Here is a 20,536-nt window from a genome sequence, read left to right as displayed (position 1 = left end):
CTCTCCTGCCTTCCTATAAGAAAATAATGAAAATTATTTTCTTCCAGTACTTGAAATGTGCTGTGACAATTCTGGCCTTAATGGTTTCTGATGAGAAATATGAAGTTATTGAAATAGTCTCTCCACTTATAGGTAGGTGTTGTTACTCTCTGGCTGCTTAAAAATTTTTCTTTGTCTTTATTTTTTACAGGTTTAACTACTATGCTTCTTTCTGGGGATTTGTTTGGGTTTATTCTGTTTGGAGTTTACTCAACTTCTCAGCTTTGTAGGTTTATGTCTTTTACCAAATTTGAGAAGTTTTCAACCATTATTTCTTTGAGTATTTTAGTCATTCCCTCTTTCTCCTCTCCTTCCAGGATTCCAGTGACACAAATAATTAGATCACTTGTCATAGTCTCACAGGTCCCTCAAGGTCTGTTCAAATGTTTTAAGGCTATTTTCTTTTTGTAGTTCAAATTGAGCAACTTTTATTGTTTTATGTTTCATCTCACTGATTGCTTTCTCTGTCCCTCTATTCTTCTATTAAGTCTATTCACTGAGTTTTAAATTTCAGGTATCGTATTATTCATTTCTAATATTTCAGTTTGGTTCTGCTTTATATCCTCTATTTCTTTACTGAGATATTCTATTTCTTCATTTTTTAAGTGTGTAATTGTTATAGCATTTTTATGTTAGCTGCTTTAAAATCCTTATCAAATAATTCTAACATCTCTGTTATTTTGGCATTGTCATCTATTGATTGTCTTTTTTCTTTCAGTCTGAGGTCTTCTTGGTCCTTGATATATGAGTAGATTTTTAAATTAAAACCTGAAACTTTTGGATATTATGTTATGAGGCTCTGAATTGTATTTAAAATTTATAACATAAATTTTAAATTTATGGCTTCTGTTAACACCATTTCAGTAGAGGAAGAGTAGGACACCCTCTCTCTTACTTCATCACTCCCACTTGGTGGTAGAAGTCCAAGTTGCCCACTCCACCTCCATTGATGTTTGAAGATGGGAGAGTTCCTCACTACTGGTGGGTTGACGTAGGAGTTCAAGCTCTCCATTAGTCCTCCACTGATACTTCTTTGGCTTTAAGGATTAGGAATGTCTCATGACTGTTCCACAGATGGCTTTCACTCATGCCATGGAGAGGGTGGTGAGGAAAGTCCTGATTCGCTTCCAGGCTGCCTCTGACAACATCCCAGCACAGAGGTGGAGGGGAGCCTTGTTAATGCTGATGGGGGTTGAGTACCAGGCTTCACATGGTTTTCAGGTTTTCACTGATGCCACAGGGGGAGGCTTGTTCATTACCAACTGGCATGGATGAAGGTCCCAGCTCCCTACTTGACCTTCTCTGACACCATCCTGCAGAGGTGTTGAAACAACTCCTTATAGCATGGTGAGGATTGGAAATTTGGTCTTTGCTGGTGTAGGTGGGACCAGGCCATACTCTTTTCTGTGGTGTTCAGCTAGAATAGAGCAATTATGGTCTTAAAATTTTCTGTCTTACTAAGCTATTCCTTTTCTGGTCTTTGGCTAGAAAGCAGGCTTTTGTTGTGGTATTTTCTTTCTTTCCTTTTTTGTCTGTTTCTGGATTGCCAGCTTCTTTTGCTCCAAGTCCAGGAGACATAAGACAGAAAAAACTCCAGGGAACTCAGCACTATATCATTCATTCCTTAATTCCTGATATCTCTAGCCAGTTTGCCTTATTTCCACCATTCAGAGCCTTTTTATGTTTGTTTTCTATATAATGTCCATGAATATTAGTTGAACTTATTGAGAGAAATAGGAAAAAGTAAATCTATTCTATGTTTCCAGAAGTGGAAGTCTCATTTACTTTTATAAAAAAATCATTGTTTTATTTTATTTTAAAATATATTTCATTATTTATAAATTTTTGAAAGCACAGAAAAATATTAGGAAATAAACATTACTTATGATTCCATCATTGTTAACATTTGGCATAGTTTCTTCAAGTTTTTTTCCCATACATTTTTTCTACATTATTCAGCTCAAAGTATAAATTCTTTTGTTCACTTTGATATACTATAAATATTTCCTTATGTCATTAAAGTTTATTGTAAACATTAATTTGATGATTGAATAATATTCCATTGTGAGGAGGTGTCATAATTTACTTACCCATCCCCCTAGTGTCAGGCAGTTGAGTTCTTTCTAGTGTAGTTGTATGTCTTACCCTTGTGTATAGAAATATCTGTAGAATTATACCTTTTCATTTCAGATTATTTCCTTAAGATAGATTCCTATAAATAATAATTACATTACTGCATAAAAAATTATGAACACTTTTAAGGCTCTTGATAAATTTACTGAACTGCTTTCCAGAAAGTATGTTCCACTTTATGAAGGATTCTGCCAGTTTTGTACAAGAATGTCCTTGTAACTGCTCTCTGGTCAGCTTTCAGCATTTGCTAAAGATATTGACTAACTTAATAGGTAAAAATGGCATCTTGTTTTTAGTTTTCCCTGTAGCCTTATTCAAAAACATTCAAAATCTTGTATAATTCAATTTTGGGGGGACATATTATCTATAAGTTTGCATACTGGATGCTCAAATGCCACAGTGAATACAAAGATATAAAAGACATATACTTCTTACCAGGGGACTCAAAGTATAGGAACAGTATTGGCTAATAAATACTGAACAGGTGTCATGAGTCAGACGTTATGTATGCATTTATAGAAAACATATTATCTAATTCTTACAACAACCATTTGACAGAAGAAACATTGTCCAAATGGGAGTCTCCTTTGCTGCATTGATCAGCAGTTTACAAATGCCATTGTGATAGGAATCAGCTGAGATACTGAGCTGGAAATGCCTGGGTTCTCTGGCCCTACCCTCAAAAATGTGGGTGATGGCCCACAAATATGCATTTTAACAAGTGCTCATGTGAGTATGATATATGTGGTTGGTAGTCTCACTTTTAGGCACATTGGTATAGATACATCCTTGTAGATTAGAAATAGGATATATGATCATTGAGTAAGGAATCATTTTCTCTTCATGGGCAAACTCATTACCTAGTTGTCAGTAGAGCTGTTTCAACAGTTTCTTGAACCTAGTTTAGGTGGGAGATTCCAACTCTCTATACTCTTGTCTTTTTATTTAGCAATAAGGATGTTTCTCCCTAAGAGAAACAGTGACTGCTGTAAAGGTAAATACATGGCAGTCACACTCAGTAAGGGGTAGCACTCAACTAATACCTTTGGACCACATTTATACATCCATGCAATCCCTCTTGACATATGCCCCAGCAGAGACCTTCATGTCATCCATCTTTTCTCAGTCTTGGACAATAGCCAAACCATATCAATTGAGCAAATGTAATGAGTCCCTGCAGACTGGATGCTGTGGAGACAAAACAAAGTAGATAAAACTCTGTTCCTGCCTCAAGGAGTTAACACTGTAATGGGAAAAGCATATATTTTATTCAGCTAACTCAAGCACAAATTTTACACAGCAGGCAAAATGATCTAGGTAAATTCTGTCAACATATTTTATTTCCTTCCTTCCTTTTTTCCTTCCTTCATTTATTGTGCAATTCCCTGTGCTAGACGCTATGTATACAAAGAAAAGTCCTATGTCTCAATATCTGGTGGAGGGTAGAGTTCAGTGGGCTATTGCTTTGATACCAATATATGCAAGGTGCTGTGAGAACCTAGAGGAAACTCTCAGATGACTGCTGTGAAAAAGTGCCAACTGAAAAGAATCTTGAGAGATGAATAGAAGTTTACCAGCAAGCCCAAATAAGGTGAAGGACATTCTAAGTCAAGGAGACACGATGTACAAAGGTATTGAGATGTAAACGAACAAAGCACATTCCATTCAGAGAACTGAACGTAGCTTGACAAAGCTGGTGTGCAGGGTATAAATGAGTGTGTGATAGAGTGGGAGGAGGAGAACAAAGAGTTGAGTCTGAAAAGATAGTGTAGGGAACATTAGCCAGAACTTTATATGCCATTCTAAAGGAATTTAAGGCTTTCAAGTATGTGGCTAACCATCCTGGTTTGCCCAGACTTCCTGAGCATTAGCATTGAAAGCCCCACATCCCAAGAAACCCCTCAGACCTGCACAAACCAGGACAGTTGATCACTCTAGTAGGTGATTGAAATCAGATGTCTGTTTTAGAAAGGTCACTCTGAGCAGTGTGGACAGCCTCAGACAGAGATGGAACTGGAGGCAGTCAGTAGTTCTTGCAGTGATTGCAGTGATAGCACAGATTGAACTAATAAGGCAACAATATCAGGCATGAAGCAAAGGAAACCAATTGGAGAAATATCTAGAAGACAATCAATAGACCTTGGACTCATTAGATGTTGGAGAATGAGGAGAATATTAAAGGGAATTTCTAGATTTCTGAATCATACAACTAGGTGTATAATGGTGGCGGCAGTGACTTAGACAGAGAGGAGGGAGTAGGTGATGAGTTTGGTTTTGAACTTGTGATTAATTCTGATTGAGAAGGTATCATAAAGCAAGCTTCATTTGAAAGAGTACAAAGGTATTTTGTTCAATAGGTATTTTGTTGAATACCTTTGTTGAAAGGTATTTTGTTGCTACAAATACAGGAGAAGGCAGGACTACCCAACTGCTGTGCCATGGATGACCCTGGGGTGCTTACAGGAATTTTGAAATATGGATCCCCTCCAACTTCAAACAGACTTATCCATTTATCTGATCTACACTGTACAAATATTGTCATTTTTCTATGGGTGCCATTATATGAAAAAGATTTCAGAACACTGTGCTAAGGAAGTCTTTTCTTTTGTTTGGTTTACAGCCAAGTTTAAATTGACATAAAATTATACCTACATTTTTATTAGAATACAAAATAACAAACCAAAATTAAGTTCCTTATAAAAAAGTAACATTGGTTACTTTTTACCATTCCTCTGTGGGATAAATGTAATTATTCCTAAACAAACAAATAAAAAATATGAAAATGAAAGCAGCTGGAGATTAGGTCACTTGTCTGTTGTTTTTGTGTAGCATCTGAAATCAGTGGGGTGTAGCTATTAGCATATGAACTCTTGCAAAACGACTGGCTCTACAATAAGTCATTATCATGAAACAGGGAAAAGACTAGATTAAAAGAGCCAGCAAAAGTACAATAATAATCATACAAGATTGTCTGACATCTCCCTCCTTTCTTTTGTTATGAAACATATTCTTATATACTATATATAGTGTGTATATATTAATATTATATGGTATACCTATATAAAGGTGTACAAAATATTAATGTGCAGCTTAATGGATAATTATAAGGTGAGCACTCATTAAACATCATCTAGGTTAAGAAACAGAATAATGCCTAATCAGTTTGGAAGCCAGTTGTAGCGGACATTAGTGTGTCCATTGGTGACATTTGAATATGGTTTGAGTTTAGATGAAATAAAAACTCATAACCCTGGAAGAATGGAGGCTATTGAATAAAAAAGAAGATTGTGAAATAACATTTACCACATGGTTTCATTTTGGTAAAAGAAAAAATATATGTGCAATAAGTTGTTAATTGTGGTGATCTCTGGGTTGTAGTAATGTAAGGTTTTTATTTATATTTTTATTTTCTGATTTTTAAAATGTGCATGTATTGCTTCTGTAATAATAAAAGCATTAAAAAAACCCTGAGATAGTGTTATAATTATTTGGCCCAGTATTTAATGTCCTGAATTACCCTGTATCAACCAGACACGGCATCCCAGGATATTTGAACAAAGTAGAAATTCTGGTCTCTCTGATGCCCCACCATTCTCCCAAACAATTTTCCATTATTATCAGATCACTCATTTCCCTTTTACTTATCCTAATTTCACCATTTTTCACTTCTGTATATTTGTTTGAAATTCTCCAGCATATCAGCGGATCTGTTTTCTATCAGTCAAACCCAGAATCATGCATCGTGGCTTGATGGTGCCATCTTAAGAATTTCAAAAAACCTCCTCTAAGGCTATGCTTAAATCCAAACATAGTCACGGAAATGAATCAAATGGTGTTGGCCCACTGCACAATTCTGATGCTCAGCTGATTGATATGGCACAGTGGCTAGGGAAAATGGCATGTTGGCTCCCAGTCCTGGGGCCAAACATGGGGCTTCCTGCATGTGGCATGCTCCTTTTCCCTTTTCTGATAGCTCTCAAGTAGGTGGTCTGCACAACATGATAGCTCCAATTTGCAGACATGGTGCAACAGAAGCCATCTTTTATTTTTCCTTAAAGGAATGCTGAAGCTTGAGTGAGAGCCATGGGGTGCCTTTGAAGCAGAGGCAGGCATTTCCATGGAAGAAATTTATGACCCCAGATGTGCACCTATGAGGGGGTTGTAAGCTGTCACCTAGGCAGTGTTCAGAAGGTTCCTATTGCTACAAGAACTACAGGTATCAAAATGTAGAGAGTACTCAAGGGATCATATAATTCAACTTTTTCTGTTAGAGATGGAGAAACAGGTCCAGACAGGGGAAAGGGATTATTTAATAGGACCAGAGTTCAGACTAAAACCCAGGCTTCCCTGTCTCCAAGTCAATGCTTTTTTTCTTTTAATTGTACATCAGTGGTGACCAACCTGTGAGCCACAACTCTTGATAAGTCTCAGAGTTATTGCTATGGGTCCAAATACTCATATGACCAAAAATCATCAATATGGTCTCCACAAACAAAAGTAAATCTCAATTATTTGAGAGCATGTGGCATTTTTTCAAATGTCATGTTAATGTGCAAAAAACACATGCAATCAATTTAGTAATAAATCAAAACCCATATAGTCATTGTCTAAGTCAGACTAGCACTTCAGAGTTTCCCTTGGAGCCCTCCCCAACTACAGCCCATCTCTGTTGCTCTTTCCCAACCCTGAGATAAACTCTCATATGACTTTTGTAATTACCATTTCCTTGTTTTTTAAAATTTTTTTCTAACTGTGTATATATCCCATGACAATATTTTTGAAGTTTAGACGATTGAAATCACACTGGTTATATTCATTTGTGTTTTGCTTTTTCTGCTGATTATATTCTTGAGCTATATCCACATTTGGCATAAAATTGGGTTTATTTATTTTCATTGTGGCAGAATATACCATTATAAGACTACACTTTAAAAAGCCAGTGTAATCGTTGATGAATTTTGGATTGTTGCCAGCTTTGAATTTTTCTTGTTTGTGTATTCTGGTACACATGCGTACATGATTCCATAGAGAAGAGTAGAATTGCTGGGCTGAGCAGTATGCCTATCGTCAAATTTATTATAATACCAAACTGCTTTCAAAAATGCTTTTAATCATTTGCCTCTTACCAGCAATGTTAAGAAAAGGCTCCTCATACTAAAAAGAGTGGGAACCTTTGTTTTATATCATGCTTTACATTTGCTTCTTTTATAAACTTTCTTTGTAAGGAAAAAATTTCAGGCCATTTCAACAGAAAAGCTTGGTAATGTAGCGATTTTCAAAATGATTTCAACTACACAGGCCCTGTTTAGGAACCAACTTTTGATGGATGGTGAATATGTAAAATATATAGAAGCAGAATGTTCAAATTGAAAGGGAAGTATCTGTGTGCATTTGTGTGGGTGATGGGGAGGGACCTGCGAGTTCCACCTTCTGGACTTTAGCCCAGTGTCTGGCACATAGTGTTACTATCAGTAGGGTTGTCTGAAAATAGAACATTCTTCCCCAGGAAGTAGAGTTTGCTTTAGTGGAGGTGTGGGAGCCAGGAAAGCATTTTTTACAGATGTCATAGAAAGAATGCATGATCAGATCATCTCTGATTCTTTCCTCTTTCAGAGTTCATAATAGGTTTCTCATTTTCTAAAATCCTATGGTAAGTGACAAATAATGATATCTGGGTGTGAAGAGAAATAATAATACCGGGGAGTAAAATTTATTGTCAAGATAAATTCTTTATTGGTCTAAGAGTGAAAGCATGACTTTGGAAGGAGATCATTGCTTATCCTATGCTGTCTATGTGTCCTCATTTGAGGATTCTCTTACTATCTCAGCTTTCTTCTCTAAAAAATTAAATTTGACTGGATGTTTGCTAAACATTCATCAGGTGCTACAGTCTATGATTGCCATTTTTGGCCTTTCTGTTTACCAGTCTAGTAATATTGTAATCTATGTCCTTAAATTGGAATCCCCAAAATGTAATCTGATCCATTCATTCACTTAAAAATTATTTGTGGGCCTACTATGTGTTAGAAACTGTTCTACCATGTGCCAGGGATTCAGCAACCAACAAGGTAGACTGAAGTTCTTCTGCTCTTGTGAAGCTTATGTTCTAGCAACAGATTGTAAAAACATAAACATGTAAGAAAAAACCAGAGATAAGGGCTCCTAGAGATTTCACAGGGGATGATGTGCTAGGGAGTGACTGTGTAGTTACTTTAGACCGTGTGGTTTAGAGAAGCTGAGATCTCACTGCCATGGAGGGGCCAAACATGTCTGGCTGTCACTGAGTGTTTATCAATCAGCCTTAAGTCTAAACTCCCTCATAATAATAACAGCTTATATTTAAATAACACTTTTACAACTGTTATCCCATTTTATTCTTATAACAGTTTTGTGAGATATCCAGATGATAAAATTAATAAGTGGCAGAGCCAGGTCTTGACCACAAGTAGCTTTGTCTTTAAATGTGTTGCTGTTTCTCCTGCACCTGTCTTGGGTCTTTATAGCATGCAGTGGGTAGGCTGCCTAGAGAGGGTGGCAGCCCCAGATGCTGACCTGTCTGTGCTCTTACTGTCTTATACCTCTCAGATGTTGAACTGTTTTTATTCACAATACTTCTGATATCAAATGTGTGGAGTCTTTTTCTTCCTGCTACCAACCAATTCTCCAACTCTCTGGACACAAAATGGATGTTCTACAATATAATTCAATTATGACATTAACTTCCTAGAGTTAGTGTCAGACTCCACAGGTTTAAAAGGTTAAATTCCACAAAACTGTCCCCACTTTCAATGCTAGTCACAAATATTGGGTCCCCAGGTTACCCATACTTCTGTATGACTTGGCTACAAAGTTGGGGGGTTCTCATGCTCCTCTCCCTTTCAGGTTTGATGATTTACTAGAATAGCTCACAAAACTTTGGAAAACACTTATTGTCTTAGCCTGTTTCATGTTGCTGTAACAGAATGCCTGGGGCTGGGTATGAAGAAAAAGAGGTTTATTCGGCTCATTATTCTATTCTGGTGGCTGGAAAGTCCAAGATAAAGCAGCTGCATCTGCTGAGGGCCTCATGCTGCTTCAGATCATAGAGGAAAGCAGAAGGGGAGTGGGCATGTGAAAAAGAGATCACATGGCAAGGGAGGAAGCCAGAGAGAGAGTAGCCACAGAAGCCAGACTCTAACAATCCATTCTTACACAAACCAATGAGAATAAGAAACTCATCCCCATAGAAAGGGGGTGAGTTAATCTATTCATGAGGGATCTGCCTCCATCACCCAAACACCTCCCACTAGACCCCACCAACCAACACTACCACTTTGGGGATCAAATTTCAATATGAATTTTGGCAGAGACAAACCATATTCAAACCACTTACTATTACTGGTTTATTATAAAGGATACAAGTGAACAGCCAGGTGAAGAGGTACATAGGGTGAAATCTGGAAGGGTTCCTAGCACAGGAGCTTCTGCCTCCATGGAGGTAGGGTGTGCTACCCTCCTGCACGTGGTTGTGTTCGTCAACTCTGAAGCTCTCTGAACACTGCCATTTAGGGGTTTTTGCAGAGGCTCCATTACATAGGCACAATTGATTAAGCCATTTGGCCACTGGTAATTGAAATTGGTCTTCAGCCCCTCTCCCCTCCTCAGAGGTCAGGTGGGTGGGGCTGAAAGTTCCAGCCCTCTGAGGACATGGGTGGTTCCACTATCCCCGTCTTGAAGCTCTCTAGGAGCTCACCAAGGGTCACCTCATTGAAAGGGGCTCACTGTGAATAACGAAACACACTGCTATCATTCTGGAAAATCCAAGGGTTTTAATTGCTCTGTGCCAGGAAATGAAGAAAAAGACAAAATAGTTATTTCTTATTATACCAAAGACATTACCAGCAAGAGAATTTTAATTTCAGCATCACACGAGAGCCTAGAAAATGCCTCTTGCTCAAGATTACCAGACCAAGAGATTAGGATGTTGCCTGTAGAAACCACAGTCTGGCTGTTGGGTGGAGTCCCTCTTGCCTATTTCTACTCACTCTGCAGTTTGAAGCTTGTGAAAACCTGTTTAAGGGGAACCTAAGAACGTGTCTGGGCAGCACATCCATTAGCTCGAATGTGAACAAACAGCAGGTGTTCAAGCACTGTCGCTTGTGACACCTGCCAAATGAGAATGTCAGAGAGCTGAGGAGGAGGAATTGTCTTCATGAGAGACAGCCCTGTTGGGTGGAAAGAGTTTCAATTAAGAAGCACCTAGTTCTGTTACCTACCAGCCTGGTGACTCTGGGTACATTCTTCTACCTCCTTGAACCTTACCTTCCTTATCCTGACACATAGCTGATACTACCCTCCTTCCAGGATTGTGAGAATTAAACCAGCATATGGAAAAATATACATTTAGGGTGACTGGAACATAATGGGAGGATACTATTCATATAGAATGTGAATTTTTCATGAGCTTCAGCCCACATTTGGGTGGACAATTATCCACACGGCAGGGTGTTACCTCCCTGCTTACCACTGACAGGTGGGATGAACTGCTTTCGTGCCAGCCAATCTATGTGACAAGAAAGAGTTTCCATAACCCAGGCTGACAGCATCCTGGGAAGAGAAAAGGAAACCTTGATTAGTCAAAGGAAGCTAAAGCCCCAAGCACATCTGTGCAGCCTACTTCGGCAATCAGACAACAGCCCCACTGAAATGGCCATAGGCAGTGGCCTCTGCTCGTGACCATTCCTAGAAATGCTAACTTTAGCGCAACCGTGAGGGGTCGGCCTGCTGGTTGTGAAGGGGAAGATAGAGGTGTAGTTTTTAAGGGGTCAGCAAACTTTGTTTTGGCCAACCATTAGCTGGAGTAGTATACACATCTTCAGACCCCAAGGTCACACCCAAAGGTGCATTATCTAACCATACATGGCTGGGTTAATTGTAACACTACAGTACACTAACCTCCCATAATACGTTAAACTAACATTTTGTCTTTAAATACACTCCATGTTTCCAGATGCTGCACCTTTGCTCAAGGCCAGTTCCTCCACCTGGAGTGCCCCTTTTCCTACCCTCATTTGCCGACTACTGAAATTCTACCAATTCTCTCTACGTCAATTTCAAGTTATAATTCTCCTGGAAAGCTGTTCCTAATAATTATCTCAGTAGGATCTCTCCATTATTTGAAACTAATTTTTTCCCTTGTGCTTTTCACACAGCAGTTAATATTTTCCGCCCTGAATTATAGCTACTTTTAAATTCATCATCTCTCCTGTCAGCCCCTTGAGGGTAGGAAATTTATCTCTAGCAGACATACCTTACCCATGGCCTTAGACATAGTAGGCAAGTTGAATTGAACTGAAGCAAAAATACTTTGAAGACGTTAAGCTGGAGGTGCAGCACAGAAACATTTTTATAATCATTGCCTCGGTTTTGCAGCCTGACACCTGGCCCAGGTGTCGTTCCACTGCTTCCCCTAGCAGTCATGTGAGAGAAAGCGATGGCAAGAGAAACTGAGAGTCAGTGACCAGAGACGTGGCATTCCAAAGCCGGGAATAGAACTGGGTTAAGTGTCATTTCAACTACCTGCCAAGAGGCAGAGACTGGTGGCCAGGTCATTTGACTCCTAAGGATCCCCTCAAGGACCACTTCTGTCACCACTCAAGGGATGTAAACATTCTTGATGCAAAATGGGACTGATCTCCCATGTCACAAGTCATTGTTGGAGATTGTTTCTTTTTTTTAATAAATTTTTTTTTGGTGAAGTAATGTACAAGACTGGGAAATCAGCATAGTTCACACAAAGGTAATTGTGAACACATTGTTTGGTCCAGGGCAGGAACCTGGGCAGCAGATGTCAAACCAGTTTGTCCCTTCCAGGACAGGACCTTGGTTTGGCTCTGTTAAAGGTAGAGAGTTTGTAAAACTCAGCTTTACCTTTAGCATCTTTTCAACTCCTGGAGACAGACTACAAAGAAAAAGCCAGAACGCTAGCACTCATTCAGGAAACCTAGACTTAGAGACTAACTTGACGTAATGCAAATGGTGAGACTCGTTAACGTTTCTAATGACCAAAGGCACAGGGCAGTATCTGGAGGTTGCTATGTTCCCCCCTTTTCCCCTCAGTGGGTTGCTTCAATTTTTTGTGTCCAAGAAGAGAATACAGTTAAATTTGTTGAGCTAGGAACAAGGAGAATAAAGGTTTACTAATTTCCATTTTTTTCTTTCCTCCTTCCCTTCATCCCTCCCTCTATCCTTCTCTTTTCCTTCCTTCCTTCCCCTTTCTTTTCTTTTTTCCTTTAGTATGGTCCCTTTTTAATTTATTCATTTATTTAGCAAACATTGATTGAGTACCCCCTACATGTACATAACATATGCAGTGCTGGGTAAATGGTGCTGGAGAAAACAAACTTGAATGGATCCTAATATGACAGAAATTCAAGCCTAGTTGTTGGGAGTGGGGTGCAGAGAGGAAGAAATAGAAAATCAAGCACAAATTACAAATTGCAAATCGGGAAAGTGCTACAGAAGTACTACAAAGAGCATATGAGATTGGGGGCTTAATTATATAGGATGAGTGGCTAAGACTTCTCAAAGAAGCAAACATCTAAAGGAGATTTAAAGGATGAGAAGTAGCCAGCCACGGGAAAACTGTGAAGCAGGAGACGGCTTGGCGAATTTGAGGAAATGGAAAGAGCTTCATGGTACAGGGTGAGATAGAGGGAGAGCGGCCCAAGGCAAAGTCGGAGAGGGAGGCAGGTGTAGACCACATGGGCAATTTGCTTCCTCTCTCAGCACTCAGTTTTCTTATCTGGAAAATGAGCTGTTGGACTGCATTGTAACCACTACTGACCTTAGTGGTCATTTGCCATTACTGTAGGTTTCAATCAACATTTTATAGTTCTCTGGGTGCCAAGAATGCCATTCTAGGCACTAGGACCCAGAGATTCGTGTAGGTTAGGTGGGGGGAAACTAAAACATCTACAGAAGGATTTATCAACCTTGGCACTATTTGGGGCCAGATAACTTCTTGCTCTGGAGGTTGGAGGGGGAACTCTGTGTTCTGTGCTGTAGGATGTTTACCAGCCTTTCTGCCCTCTACCTACCAGATGCCAGAAGCAACTCTCACCCAGCTGAGTGATCAAAAACATCTCCAGACATTGCCAACTGTCCCCTGGGAGACAAAATCACCCCTGGCTGGGAATCACTGGCTGTTGCTCCAATGAGCAATCCTTATATGAGATGAACAATGGAACTTAGTGTGTAGCCGCAGTGATGGGGAAAAAAGAAAGCATGGCAGGGACCACAGGAAACACAAGAGCACTTGTTTGTTTACAGGGGGGCATCTGATACTCGCGCTAGCTGGTTCTGTTTTCCTTTTTTTCCCCTAAGACTTCAGGTACTCACAATTAGATCATCCATAATCTTTGGTTCCTGACACACTCATGTTATTTGTCCACACTGTGTTGCATTAAGTTAGTGAGTTAATTGGTTCTTTATAATAATGTGATGAACTCACCACCACAAACAAAGGTGGGACCTTGACAAAAATCACATTTGTGAACGTGGCTTCTCATCCCCTGCCATTTTCCTGCATGATGTGCTCATCATCCCTTCACTTTCCTTCTATATAGTCTCCTTTCATCTGAGTGTATCTTAAAAATATCTTTTAAATCTTAGTTGTTTTTAACTCTGTAAAAAGGTTATCATGCCATTGTAATCCTTTGCACTGACCTTTTTCACATCGTATCATGTTAGTAAGAGTCATCCATATTACTGTGTGTTGCTGCGGTTCCTTCCCGTGAAGTGCTACATAAAATCCTACTGTGTGGACACACCACACTACATCATCCTCTCTCACTGGATGGCATTTGAGTTATTCCCTGAATTATTTCATACATGTCTTTTTGTGCTCTCCAGCTGACTCTTTCAGTGCAAGCATATGGGGTCAATATTGTCACAATTTCTAATTTATTTTAAAGAAAAAGTAGAAATTGTATTTTTTTTATGTGAAAATAACTGGCAGACCAATGTAAAGTTTAAGAAATACAAAGTAAACAAGAAACTTGTCTGCAGGCCATTCTTTTTGAGCCTCCAGTTTATGATTTCTGGATAAAGTCATTCACGTTGAAAACTTCTCACCTGAATGTAGAGGTTAAACTAGAAGAAGCTTAGAGAACCTTCTTTTAGTAAAAAGAATGGCAAACAAGAAACCACTGAGCCATAAATTTTAGTAGATGTTGGGGCTGGGTTCAGCAGGGAGGTAAGTTGTATTCATTGAACATGATTTGTTGTAGTGCATGGACCTTACACTGAAGCATTGTCTTCACATCCACAATTTGGAAATAAGGGAAAAGACATTATCTTCAGGGAGGTAAACTTTTAAAAATGGAATATTTTAAAACTTTCAAATATTTAATGAAGGCTGTAGAGAAACACAAAATTTTCCTAAAGAGACTAAATGGTTTCCAGGCCAACAAGATTTGACTGTATTTGATGGAATGAATTAATGTGTTTAAAAAAGGCATTGCCAGTCAGGGTGGGAGATGGTCGGAGAAGATCCCAGAGCCAATTTTAAGCACCATGCTGGCCTATGGCTCTATTGGCAGGACAATCACGACTGCTGGGATGGTGCTACTGGGGAGAGAACACACTCCTAATACCAACCCAACACGAGCTGGGCAGTGTGACAGGTGCACACGTCTCACTCTCTCATTAGCCACAATCTCTGAGATCCACTTACCTGGAGTCTTCCCTAAGAGACGTCTGCTGGCAGTTTCTGGCACTCGAAGGCTGAGAGCCACTCTCAGGACTGGGTGGGCCCTCAGGTGATGACATAGTCCTATAAAGTTTCTTTGGAGACAGCCACCACCCTGTTCCAGTTGTCACCTCCCCTGCATTTCCATGTCTTCACACCTCTACATTCATTAAGTGCTTACCTGATGTCAGTGAGGCCCTAAGTTAAGGTAGTTATGGTAAACTGGGGAAGATCAGTCTTGATTCAATTTCATGAACCCTCTAGAGCAGGGCGTTATCTAGGTTCTGGAACTCTCTACTTCCACCCTAAATATCTATGGAGAAATTTGTGTGTATGTGTCTCTGTGTTTTTCTGGGGAGAGCGTCTATAGATTCTGACAGGGTTCTGTTAGCCAGTGTAGTTTGGGGAGCACAGTTTGGCTCCTTTAGCATAGGAGAGCTGCAGGGGAGAAGGACTGGACACCAAAGCGTAAGCCCTTAGGAATGCAAAGGACCTAGATGCCAGGAACAGAGTGAGGAGAGTAACCTGTGGGTAGCAGAGGGATAAAGAAAGGGGCAGTGTACTATTCCATAATGTACATAGCCTGCCATGAGTTTACTTATTTGTGTAGTATTCTTTTGACATTTTTCCAATATTCTTTTTTGGCTAATTGATTCCTTTTTCTGGGAGATAATAGTGGGTGGAGTGCAAAGTAGCAGGGACAGTTCCCTCAAGCATATTCAGGGACATGGAAGGCACACCATACATGTAGGAAGTAAATTGCTACAGGATGATAATAAGAGCACCATGCTGATTTTTGCAATTTTAAACCCAATATCTGTTAATAGTCTCTGTAATGCAATTTACTTCAATTCATTACAATTCAACTCACTTCAATAAGCAATAATTAAGAGTTCCTTGTCCATATTATTTCATCCTAGAAAATTTAGCAATGTATTATGGGTCAGGAGCCACCAAGTGGTGGTGTAGTGCCCACCAGACTGAGAGTAGGGGACCTCTTGGAGCAACACTATAGTATAACCAGGGGGTATTCCCTTGGCTTGCTTGGGACATTTCTGTTCTACTGCTATTCCAGTGTTATTATTAATAGCACCCCACTCAGAAGACAATTTATATGGTAATCCCTCTATCTAACTCTTTCATTGCTCTAACCGTGTTTTATCTTACCTGTTTGAGTATCTGTCTTCCTCACTAAACTAATGAGCTTTTTGAGTCTAGAGGCATTGTCTCATTTATCTCTGGGTCTAGCACATGTCTGCTATTTGGTGGACGCTTAATAAACATTTGTTAAATTGAACTGAAATTAAAGACAGAGTGAAGAGCCTTAGAGTAGAAATGGCCAGCCAACATTATCTTCCATGCACTCCCAAGGTCTAGACTGGAGGCCCAGTTTTGAGCTACTTATGAGCTTTGTGCCTTGGGAAACTAATCTTTTTCAGTATGTGTACAGTGCTTAGAGAAGGGCTTTTAAGTGCCCAGTGAATTTTAGCTGCTAGCATTCTTATCAATAATAATTAGTTGCTAGCAATAACTGTTTATTACGTATAGTAACTTTAAACTTCAGTTTTCTTAACTGGAGAATGAAGGTAATAATTCCTGTTTACTTTATCTTGATAATGAATACAAAAACACTTGGGAAACTATAGACAGTTCTCATTGAACAGCTCATAAACGAATGCACAGTAATAGAGACGTTTGTGCTGCACAGAGTAACTCAGGCATTTTACATGGGGGCTCAACTGACTGGCAATATAAGGAAACTTTTAAATATAATATTTTAAAAAGATGACAAAAATGGCTGGGTTGGAGGGTAGAAGTTGATCTATGCCAAAGTGTGAAACATAAAAAAGCACACGGGAAAAGATGGCAGGCGGACTCAGGATAAGCAGGGAAATTAGGACTGGGGTGCTGCTCAGTGGGGGATTAACAGAGCACTGCTGCTTGGCTCCTGGAGAGCAATAGCTTGACTTGGAACTGAAGAATATTCATGTCAAGATAGACATTCTACTTTGCATAATCAGTTAAGAGCTTGTATTTCTGAGTTAATGTGGACATTTTATCAAAGTTATGCCAAGTGTGGGCAATACCTAAGAAAGCCATTCAGCACCTGTATGTCCTGCTAATAATAGGAAGGAACCTAATAATTACAACCGAAAGCAGCTTTCAGCCAAGGATCACAGAACATTTTGTGATAATGTAATATTTATCAGATTATATAGAGAAATTGGTAGATTTAAAGTTTTATGTTCTAGCTCCTTTGTTATCCCAAGAGGCAATTATAAGAGCAGAACTATTGATACCAGGAATTCTTGGACCTAACTGCCAATAAACCAGGAGATAGCATTTCAGGTGTCTGTCGGGGCAAGGGGCCAAATAGTAGCAGCAGCAGCAGCAGTAGCAAATGCTTACAGAGCAGTTCCACACACTAGCTCATTTAAACCTGAGAGCAACCCTGCCAGGTGTGTACTGTCACTACCCCCATCTTATGGCTAACAAACTGAGAAATAAAGAGGTAAAATAATTTACTGGAAGTCACACACCTCCTAAGTGGCAGAGCCAGTCTCCAGACTCACGATTTCTTGATCTAGAGAAAGTGGTCCTAGCTGGGACGCTCTACTACTTCTCCATTCTAGCTGTCATAACCAGTACAAAGTATACCTATGACTTTGCAGGATATAGTTGTGGAACTGCTTTCGGCACAGGCCCTTGGGCTCTCTGCGCAGTGGAAATTAACAGGAGGCCAAATGGGAGTCACAAGCGAGGCTTTACTGGGGCTTATGCTAAGCACAAGGGAGGCAGTACAAAGGAAAACATCCTTCAGGCCGCCTCCCCAAGGGGTGTTCTGGGAAAATTTCAGAGAGGCTTGGGTGGGAAAGGGGAGATGTGTAAGCATGTGGAGGTGGAGATTTTTCTTGCACCTGCATAGTTCTGTTACAGGCTTCTTCATGCATCACATGTCTCCTTAGAATGTTAAATCTCCACCCCTGGGTGTGATTTTTACCATTAAAATGAGATTATAATGAGGGGAAAAAGCCAGGGTAAGATCAAAGTGGGGATCTCTTCCAGTTTCAGGTGGTTAGATCCGGATAGGTCTGGTTCCTTTGCAGCCAGGTACCTTATCAGCCTGTGTCAGTACCTCACTCCAGTGTCCCTGAAAAACATTACTCTTAAGACAGATGGTTAGGCCACTCTATCTGGGTATGAGCTGAATTCTAGCAGCCAGGAAACCCTTTGAACTAGGCTGGATCATGCTGTCCCACGTTGTCTCCCTTGGTCAGAGGTGAGACCTGAGTCCTGTCCCTATACTGTCTCAGAAATGAGGCCATAAACTTCACGAGTGTTTTTTCTGTTCTGTCTCAGGCTTTTCTCGGAAGGAAGAAGTTTGTCTAGATCATACATTTATTAGAGGTGAGCCTCTTATCTTATTCAAATTTACAAGGGCTGCCCAGAAAGTATCAGCCACATATGTCTCTATTTATCACAGGAGATGGCTGGATACTTTCTGGACAGCCCTTGTATATCCTCCAGGATTTAGTAATATCCCCTCATTACACAGAGCAGGTGCTGAATAACACAAGTTTAAGTCTCTATGGCTGTTCCCCCTTGATATAAAATTCTTTTTGTAACTAAACAAGGGAGGAGTGTGGGAAGGCATAGCTCTACCTCAAACTCCCAAACTCAGGTTGGCATTTACTTGTTAATCCTCTGTGCTCAAATACTTTCACCAAATCCTGACTCCAAACTCAAGGCCTAGTTCTAGTCTCTCTTGCTCATGAGGCAGCTGGTTCCAGCCAAGGGGAGGGTCTGGTTACAGCTATCAGCGAGCATTCCTGTCACAAGGCTTGTAGTCATGTCTGCTAGGGCTGTGGATCAAACTCAAGACTCAGTAACTGACAGAGCTGGATTAGAATCTTAGCAGTGGAACTTCCCAGCTGTTTGGCCTTGGACAAGTCATTCCATTTAGCCACTCTGAGCTCAGTCCCATTATTTATAAAATGAAGATAATATTACCTTATTTCAGGTATAATACAGGGGTAGGTATGACTGGGAGACTTGAACAAGACAATATATCTGAACACCTAGCATAGTGCTTGCCACAAGGTAACTAGGTGCTCAAATCATAGGAAATGATTTTCCCAGTTAGACTGCAACTTCTTGAGGTCTGAGATCGTGTCTTATACTTATTTGTCAAGAATCCTTCTCCACTCTCTCCATCCTTCACCCTGGCCTCTCTCTACCTTCCTCAACTCCTTCACACTCTGCCTTCAGTTCCATCATTAAAATCAGTATTTGCTCACTTATTGTTTATTATGCTTAACCAATATTTGGGGTCATTTTTATTCTGTCCCAGGAGATATTTGGCTATCGGACTCAAGGCTGCCGGCAAACCCTCTGCATTGCTGGATCCATCTTTTCATTTGGAATCCTCCCCCTGGTGTTTTATTGGAGGCCAGCTTGGCACGTATGGGCAAATTGTGTCCCATGTTCCTTGCAAGAAGCAGATGTTGTGTTGCTGAGGACAACAGTAAGTGTGTACCTTTTGTATTTGGTTTTGTATCTGGTGGCCCTTTTTCTTGGACACCATGGAGCATGGCTGGGGGAGATGTGCACACAGAGGGTAGCAGGCGGAGGCTCCAGTCTTAAGTTCTATCATAGCCTTTCATCTACCAAGAATTCAATAATTTGTGTATGATGGGATTTGATTAAGAAGACTTATTTCATGGGATATTTCTTTTAAAATTGTGAGTTTTGTGAATGTTAGAGCAGGGAATAACCATGTTAATAGCTAAAAATAACAGATAGTGTGAGGTAGTTAAGTCAGGCTACAGGCTACAAGATTCACACTGACCTTTCCCCCCAAACCCTGACATATCCTTGGCTATTCTCCCCACTGGAGTGACTCTGGAGGAAGGGAGGGGAAGAGTTGGGGAGGAGGTGGGGAACATGCCTCTGAGGATGATTCTGCCTTTCCATGCTGATTTGAGAGAGCCACAGTTATTGATGGGGGTGGGTGGCATTCTGCAGATATACAAGGGTAAAAATGCAGCCATCTTGCCCCTGAGGCAGTTTCCTCCCTCTACAAGGCCTTGGTCTTAGGTGAGTTTCCCTGTATTTGTTCCCACGCCAGTTCCTCATAGCTCTTATAACACTTAGACAATGTGCATAATTCCTGCAGGACTATCAGCTGCACAGGGGAAGTGACCATTTCTAACCTGTTAATTGCTGCACCCCCAGTTCCTGCATGTGGTAGTGATTCCATTAATAGGTGGTGGGCAGGCTGAAGGGGATATTGCCATTGAGGGGAGTGAAAGGACAGTCTCATGGAGGACCCTCTTCTGGATGACTTTTACTGAGCCAAAATGACCCAGAATGACAACCACATTTTTGATAAATCATCCTCTGCTGGGAGTTTTACTTCTTTTATATATGGCAATCTCTCCAGATAAATATTCTATTTAATGCAGTAAGAAGGGGAGAATAGCAACAAGCCTTATAACTGAACAAAAAAAAGTCTATATTTCAATCCAGAATCAATCTCACAAAGCTAGGGCTAAACTTTAATGAAATTGAGAGTTGACCAAGGTTTATCTTTGTGGACTTGCTCCACTGGGGCCAACCCCACCCCTCATTTTT

General features: G+C 40.2%; 1 protein-coding gene across 3 annotated transcripts in view; it reads left to right on the top strand.

Moving 5' to 3' along the window:
• The window catches only part of ATP13A4 (ATPase 13A4), a 147,450-nt gene that overhangs the window by 22,320 nt on the left and 104,594 nt on the right, over positions 1 to 20,536 (top strand). For 2 of the 3 annotated variants that reach the window (XM_045539949.1, XM_045539948.1), the window contains exon 2: positions 19,254 to 19,427. In XM_045539949.1, coding sequence (XP_045395905.1) covers positions 19,254 to 19,427 — 174 coding nt within the window. Of the gene's footprint in view, positions 1 to 19,253; positions 19,428 to 20,536 lie in introns of those variants that run through there. The other variant, XM_045539951.1, reaches the window with a different exon arrangement.

Source organism: Lemur catta, chromosome 1 (genome assembly GCF_020740605.2).
Source record: "Lemur catta isolate mLemCat1 chromosome 1, mLemCat1.pri, whole genome shotgun sequence".
Classification (NCBI taxonomy): Eukaryota; Metazoa; Chordata; class Mammalia; order Primates; family Lemuridae; genus Lemur; species Lemur catta.
The sequence above is the reverse complement of the archived record's forward strand: the minus strand, read 5'-3'. Positions and strand labels throughout refer to the sequence as shown.